This window comes from Sciurus carolinensis, chromosome 6 (assembly GCF_902686445.1).
Source record: "Sciurus carolinensis chromosome 6, mSciCar1.2, whole genome shotgun sequence".
NCBI classification, from domain to species: domain Eukaryota; kingdom Metazoa; phylum Chordata; class Mammalia; order Rodentia; family Sciuridae; genus Sciurus; species Sciurus carolinensis.
Window position 1 is genome coordinate 96,405,938 of NC_062218.1, and position 7,885 is coordinate 96,413,822.

At 43.1% G+C, this 7,885-nt stretch overlaps 1 protein-coding gene across 1 annotated transcript in view; it reads right to left on the reverse strand.

Annotated features, from left to right (window-relative positions):
• Positions 1-7,320, reverse strand: part of Reep5 (receptor accessory protein 5) — a 51,299-nt gene extending 43,979 nt beyond the window's left edge. The window contains exons 1-2 of the mRNA XM_047556730.1: positions 7,108-7,320; positions 6,253-6,346 (exon numbers count right to left, since the gene is read on the reverse strand). Coding sequence (XP_047412686.1) covers positions 6,253-6,346; positions 7,108-7,225 — 212 coding nt within the window. The 5' untranslated portion in view covers positions 7,226-7,320. The remainder of the gene's footprint in view (positions 1-6,252; positions 6,347-7,107) is intronic.
• Positions 7,321-7,885: the final 565 nt, after the last annotated feature.

The window sequence follows — 7,885 nt, forward strand, 5'->3', positions numbered from 1 at the left end:
TAGGTTCAAAATGGGCTGATGACGGCACACAGAAAATAACACATCACTGAAGTGGGTATGAAATTTCAAGTGTTTCCAAACATTAAATTAATATAGATTCTACAGTATTGAACTCTAAACAAATTTGATCTTTCCAAGATGGGCAATAAAACATGCTGAAATGTACTTTTACATTCCTGTGTAGTTACTGAGGCCTCCAGACCAAGTCTGGCCTTTGAGTGACCTTGGGAAACACACTTCACCTCTCTGTCCCAGGACTGTCATACCAAAACTAAAGGGGGCTAGGGGTGTAGCTCAATGGTAGAGCACTTGCCTGGCATGTCCAAGAACCTGGGTTTAATCTCCAGCACAGCATAAAAAATCAAAACCAAAGGAACCAAACTACACATCTGAACTGTAAGGCCCAGGAAGGCAGCAACCTGATTCACAAGAAAAATGTGAGATAGAAACTTTAGGAGACAGGGCCTACCTGGAGGAAGCAGGTCCCTGGGGGTATGTCCTTGAAGGCTACATCTTGTCCTGGACCCTTTTTCTTTTCTCTCTCTCTCTCTCTCTCTCTCTCTCTGCTTCCTGGTCACCATGAAGTGAGTAGCTGCATTCTGCCATACCCTCCCTGCCATGATGTTCTGCTCACCATAGCCCCAGAAACAACAGTGTCAAGTGACCACAGACTGAAACCTCTGAAACCCTGAGAAAAATAAATCCTTCCACTTTCAAACTAGTTTTCTCAGGTATTTTGTCACGGCAACAGAAAGATGACTAACACAGTGTTATCTTTGTCTTAGGCAATAGACTTTGTATATGTAGGTTCAGTATATTCCCTAGAGATCTCAGAGGAAGACACTTACTTAAGCAATGCCATTAAAAATAGGGCTGCATCAGATACAAAAGGCTATACACAAAGTGTATCATTCCTTTTATGTGACATGTCCAAAATAGGCAGATCCATAGAGGCAGGAATTAGTGGTTTCCAGGATCTGGGATAGGAGGAATGGGAATGACTGCTGATGGCTTTCTTTTGGGGCGATGAAAATGTTTTAGAATTAAATAGTGGTGATGTTTGTACAACTTTGTAAACATACTGGCCAATGAACTGTATACTTTAAAAGGGTTGTACAGGGGTTGGGGTTGTGGCTCAGTGGTAGAATGCTTGCCTGGTATGTGTGAGGCCCTTAGCACCATAAAAAATAAATAAATAAATAAATAAATAAATAAGGCCTTATATTATTAAAAAAATAAATTAAAAGGGTAGTATGTAAATTATATCTCAGCAATAGGGGAAGGGGCAGGTCTATCTTTATAATAAAGGTTCCTATTGTTATTCCAGTAGTCTGCCTTCTCTTATCAGTAAGTAAGTAGAAATAATTTCTGTCAACAGTTCTTGATAACAAGAAGGATGGAATTAGATTTCAAATTGCTTATACAGGATGGACAAAAAGTGTGGAAACACAGGTTGGGGATTCAAGGCCCTATTTTCAAGGAGCTCAAAGAGAAATTATGTACATGGAAAATAAGAATAACATGTAGGAAGGACATTGCACAATAAGGCCCTGGTTGGCCAGGTACAGTAGCACATGCCTATAATTCTGGCAACTCAGTTCAAGTTCAAGCCAGCCACAGCAATTTAGAGAGACCCTCAGCAACTTAGGGAGACCCTATCTCAAAATAAAAAATAAAAAGGACTGAGAATGTAGCCCAGTGGTAAAGTGTTCCTGGATTCAATCCCCAGAACCAATAAATAAGTAAGTAAATAAACAAATAAATAAATAAGGCACTAGTTGTCCCCAATGATCACTGGTCAAGACTTTAGCTGTCTATCTGCTCCAATATTCATTAAAGCCTATCCTGGAGCTGGGCACACTTGAGCCTCACCTGCATTTCCCATGAGGGTGAGTGATGAGAAGCTAGAAAGTCAAATCAGCTTTTCTGAATTTCATTTCTGTACCCAGCAGGCTCTGAGCCCAGTACCAACCATTACATACAATCTGTGGTGCCGCTACCTACGATAATCCAAAGAGAGGAAACAGCAAGAACGAAAGATGAAAAGTGAGTAAAGAAGGAAATATACTTCTGGCAAAAGTTTAAAAGGATGGGGCTGGGGGTGTAGCTCAGCAATACACCCCTAACATGCCTAGTGTGCATGAAGCCCTAGTTCAATCCCTTGCACTGCAAATAAAAGAAAAAGAGAATGTTTGACAGGATTGCCAACTCCTTCCAGATATTAAAACAGTCATTTACATTTTACCTAACCTAAAATGTAAATCAGGTCACATTACCTCCTATTTAATACCCATTTGAGGCAATCAAGAAAAATGCACACTCCCTACAACCATCTGGAATGAAATGTGCTACACTTGGTTCTCTGTCCCAGCCCGGCCAACTGGCACACCTGTACCTCGAGATACCTCCCTCTCCACTCTTACCAGTCACAGACCTGCTGCTTCAGGGCCTGGTCCACTTCATTTCCTCTGCCTGGCTCTCCCCTTGGCTGGCCTCTTCACAACTCAAAGAGTACTTCAGATAAATATTCAGAGTCTTCCTATCATCCTCTACCACAGAACTTCCGATTCATTTTCTTTGAAGGGCTTACCACATTGTCACTATTTACCTATTTCTTGCCTATTTACCCAGGCAGATTATTCAAGACAGAGGCTGGGAACAAGTAGTTCAGTGGTAAAACACTTGCATAGCATATGCGAAAATCCAAGTTCAATCCCCAACCCAACAACAACAAAAAAAACAATCTAAAGTGCTACTACTACCATACAGGTGTTGATATTTGTTAAATAAATAAACCTGTATTTTTAAAAATAACTGGGTGCAGTGGCACACACCTGTAATCCAAGCAACACAGGAAGATCACAAGTTCAAGGACAGCCTCAGCAATTTAGAAAGACCCTGTCTAAAAATAATAAAATAAAAAGGACTGGGGATGTAGCTCAGTGGTAAAGCACTCCTGGGATCAATTCCTAGCACCAAAAAAAAAATTAAAATTAAAATTTAAAAAACACCATTTTCAAGGACTAGAAACCGTCATTTTCAAGGACTTTCTTCTGGACAATTATACAATCACACTGGTTAAGCAATGAATAGAGTTGCCTAGACTAATGATTCTAACTGCCTGAAATTTTACTAATTAGGACTCTATATGCTTTTTTGGGCATACAATCCAAGTTTTCCTTGACTCTGCTGCACAAAAGAACCCCAGGTAGGCTTCTGGACTATTCCCAGGGTCAGTAAGTCATTCTTCTCATTCGGTAAGCTCCCTCTCACCCAGTCTTCAAATGCCAAAAGCACAGATTATTACTACCACTGTACACCACACTGACTGCATATTAGAATCCTTTAAAAATTATAAAAGCTTGAGGAACCTTTAAAATCCCCCAAACTTAGGACATAGCCCAGACCAATGATACAATAGGGATTATGATTCAGGCATTCATGAATAAATAACAATCTAGAAATACTCATTAAATATAATTTCCTGAATTTGCTTAAATCACTACATTCCCTTTATCACTTTTTTTTTCCCCCAATACTGAGGACTGAACCCAGGAGCACTTTTTCACTGAATGACAACCACAACACTTTCTTTTTTTTTTTTGCAGTGCTGGGGATTGAACTCAGGGCCTTAGTGCTTGTGAGGCGAGCACTCTACCAACTGAGCTATCTCCCCAGCCCTACAACACTTTCTTTAAATTTTGAGACAAGGTCTCACTAAGTTGCTGAGGCTGGCCTAAAACTTGCAATCATCCTGCCTCAGCCTCCCAAATTCTTGGGATTATGGGTCTGTGATACTGCACTCAGCTAGATTTTTAGTATTTTTCCAATTCCTATTAAGGTGTATTAGAAACACCATTTTGTCTCAGAATACTCCAATTTAAAAGAAAATAAAGTGTATATACTAGGTGAGTAGAATTCTAAAATATGCAAAATTCACCTTTCTGCATTACTCAGAAATAAGATTAGCTCTACTGTTTCACAAATTTCTAGCAAAAGACAAAATATTTAGCTTCTTGTAAGCAAAAAGAGCCAACAATATGCAATTAATTCTGTAGAAAATTAATGAAGAAATGACTACAAATGATGAAGCAGAAATTGGCTAACTTGAAAACACTTTGAAATATGATTGAAAATGGCCCCTGCTAGAATTAATTCACTTCCAGTCAAGGAAAAACATGTTCTAGTTCTGTCCACATCTTCAGTCACACCCACTTTCACGCATTCACAGATTCATATGTCCCATCTAGAAAGAGATTTTTAACTTTCTACAGTTCACACAGATAAAGTAATCACACCTAAAGAGAATGTTATTTTTCTTACATGATTAGGTACCAAATGCCACTGATGTAGGGGGAAAAAGTTTATGTTATTTGGTATTTTTAAAAGTTCACATTGTTTGCTCGTTTACTATTTTACTATTTACTATTTTACTATTTTGGGGACTGAGTCCCCTTTGTATTTTTTTTTTTTTTTTTTTTCGCGGTGCTGGGGATCGAACCCAGGGCCTTGTGCTTGCAAGGCAAGCACTCTACCGACTGAGCTATCTCCCCAGCCCCTGTTTGCTCGTTTAATAGTAAACAACAAGGCAGTTACTAAACTGCCATTCAAGATTTGTTCCACATGTGATCCATAACATCTAAAGCACATACCTGACAAAATCTTTTAAAAAAGATTTTGAAGTAGAAATCGGACTTGATGGCACATGCCTGTAATTCCAGAAACTCAGGAGGCTGAAGCAGGAGGATAAAATTTGAGGACAGCCTCAGCAAATTAGCGAGGCCCTAAGCAACTTAGTGAGACCCTGTCTCAAAATAAAAAGGACTACGGATGTAGTAGCTCTGTGCTAGAGTACCACTGGGTTCAATTCTAGTAAGAAAAAAAAAAAAGAATCAGAAGAAGAACTGCAAGTGAAAACACAAACTAAAAGAGGAAATCAAAGGAGTATATTACAGGATTATTTTGTCTGTTACACTGACATAGCAATGTGCAAGTCATTTTGAATCAGGGTTGCCCACACACTTCCAGTATACCATCTAACAGTAGATTCAACTTTAAGGAAAATTGATATTATTGTATCTTTTACCTGATTAAAAGCCAAACCAGTTTTCCTGATCTGACTTCAGGAACTCTTGGTATAGATAACCTGGTTTGTGCATTAGGAGGTAATGCTGAGGAGGATAAAAGCTACTCTCAACTTGAAAATTAAGGATCTCTAGTTTTACCAGCAGGTAGTGTCCTGGAAGTAAACAATTGGCTATACCAGTCTAATACACTAACAACTACTTATGCAACTGCAGTTTAATTGTTCAAATCAGACCTATTTCTAAAATGTTTCCTCCCTTCTAGTCATGTATTAAACTCTAGCCTGACTAATTATAGACACAATGTGTAATAATGTCTTATCTATGTCTTAGTTTCTCAGCTGAAAATTTTTTCTTTATTTTTATCCCTACAGATAGGGAAAATTCCAGAAATCAACTGAATGAAGATAAAACCCACCAGTTTTCTTAAAGAATAAAACAAAATACATTTGTGGAGAGGAATAATTCCTACTTGAAAAAATGGAAATAGAGCGTAGAATATTTTCAAAATAACACATTATAAAATAAAAATCTCATTAGTTCTCAATCTTATAAGATTTCTTTTTAATATAGTTCAATCATAAAAATGAGTCATTATACAATCGAGGTACATTATAGATGCATTTTATAAGGTTTGTAAGAATGAACATTTCCTAAGTTTGCTGGTAATAATTGGCCTTTCATAAAATCAAAAAGTTAAAATTCTCCCTCTTGTCTAAATTAACAATTCTCAATTAAGGAAGTCCCACTGGATGGGTTTTGCAGTCTATGTATTTAGACATGTGGTGAAATATCCATGATAATAATTGCTGGGGAAAAGCAATCAGCTCCCTATACCTGCAGAGATCTCCCCATTAGAAAAAGAAGGATGACTGAGCTCTATCTAACACCCACTTGTGCATCTTTAAGAGGGCATACACCCCAACAGTATAATCTGATGAAAAATATCTTTCCTAGGAGTGGCCAGATCAGGAACCAAGTTAAGGCTCAAAAATGTGTAACCTTAAGCAGTCAGTACTACCTGTGTCACTTTTTTACTGCTCCCTCGGAAAATGGGTATGGACAGACAGAAAGACATACAGATATTTAGGTATGTATTCTATACAGCAGTCTTAAATGGGGAGAAGGGAGCGGACAGGAAGGGATGGTAGCAGGGTGAACCACTTACGAGATGTAAGCTGGGTAGCCAAATCCTATCAGATTGCAGAGGAGAGAGGCTCCATAACCGAACACCAGGTACAAGGCCACTAGCCCGATGACACCTTGAGAGAGACACGATGAGAAAAGTGGGTCGGGTGGCAATAGAGGAGCTCAAGCGGTGCAGCTCCCGCCCAAACAAGACTTGGCCTATTCTAGACGTTTGGCTCCAGACTCGATTAAAGGAGAAAAACAAACCACACGAAGGTTGGGCCTGCGCCTCCGCGGGGCGCTGCCTCGGTTCTAGGGACACCGGGCAACCCCGACCCCTGTGCTTTTCTTCCTCCCTCAGGGTGCTCCCGCCGCTCCGCGTACGCACCCCGGCACCCCCGCAAGTCGTCCCGCAAGAGCCCCCCGCTCTGCGGAGGGTCTGGAGAGACTGGGATTCCCTCACCTGCTCGCGGTCCCGCCCTCCAAAGCGGAGACTGCCTCGACCGCGGAGCTCTGGTTAAGGTCTGCACACCACCAGATACTTCCTATACCAAGCCTGCTCGCAGGGGCCCGGGCGCTGGGCGCGAACCCCGCGCGGAGACACTCGCCCAGCCATGGGTCAGACACGTCAGTGCTGGCCCTTTCCCGCTCCCCGGAGGCGAACGCCGCCCTCCCTGCCCCGCTACCTGGCCCGCGGGCAAAGGCCCACGACCCCGCAGGCCGGGCTGCCCTGGGCTTTCAAGACCAGCTCGTTCCCCAGGAATGCTGCTCGCCCGTCTGTCACCGACACTGCCTTTGCGGAGTCTCGCCCCGCGTCCTAAACCAGCAGCTGGTGCAGGGCGATTTCCGAGGCCAGGCCAGAGGCCGCGACCCTCGGCAGACCGAGACCACCCACCGAGCGCTATGAAGCTCCGGTTCACGCCGGTCTTAGCCTCCAGCTTGGCCAGGAGGTCAGTCATGCAATTCTTCTCGTGCAAGAACCGGTCGAACCTCTCCCTCATGGCTGCAGACATGGCGGGGACTGTCTAGCAGCCGCCGGGGTTGCTCCGAGTGCCAGGTGGACGCAGAACGAGGCAGGCTGGGGCGGGGGCGGCGGCGGGCGGGGACCGCTGCGCGTTTACGCGTCTCCGGGCGCGCGCCCTGCTCGCCCCGCCCGGCCGGCGCGGCCCCCTTACCCTCCCCCGCCCCGCGCTCGGCTGCAAGCGCCACGCCCTGGACGCAGCCGGGCCAGCATCTCTCCCCGGTGCCGGGAGGAACCCAGCTGTTAACAGCCTCAAACCAATGGGCCATAAAAAGAGTGAGGGAGAGGAGGCGTATTTTGTGGGCTCATTTCTTAAATCCAGTTAGTACAAAAACACAAAAAGAAGGCAGGCGTCCCCGCTGTGATTTAGTGGGACTGCTTTGGTGTACCTACATCGTCCTGCTAAACCTGCTAAGGCGTTTTTAGTTTAAAAATGGAAACGTATGACCATCCTGAAAGAACTCTGGATGTAGGCCTGCTTTCCTTCCTGTGCCAGGATTCGGCACAGTTTTTCTCACATACAGCTTGAAAAGACCGTCGGAGAAAGCTAACAGGCTCTCCTCTAAGGCACCCCTTTCCCAAGTACTGCATTTCTGAAACCTCTTGGTGGGTTTGCTTGGCTTGATATAGGATATCCTGGAAATGTTTCCAA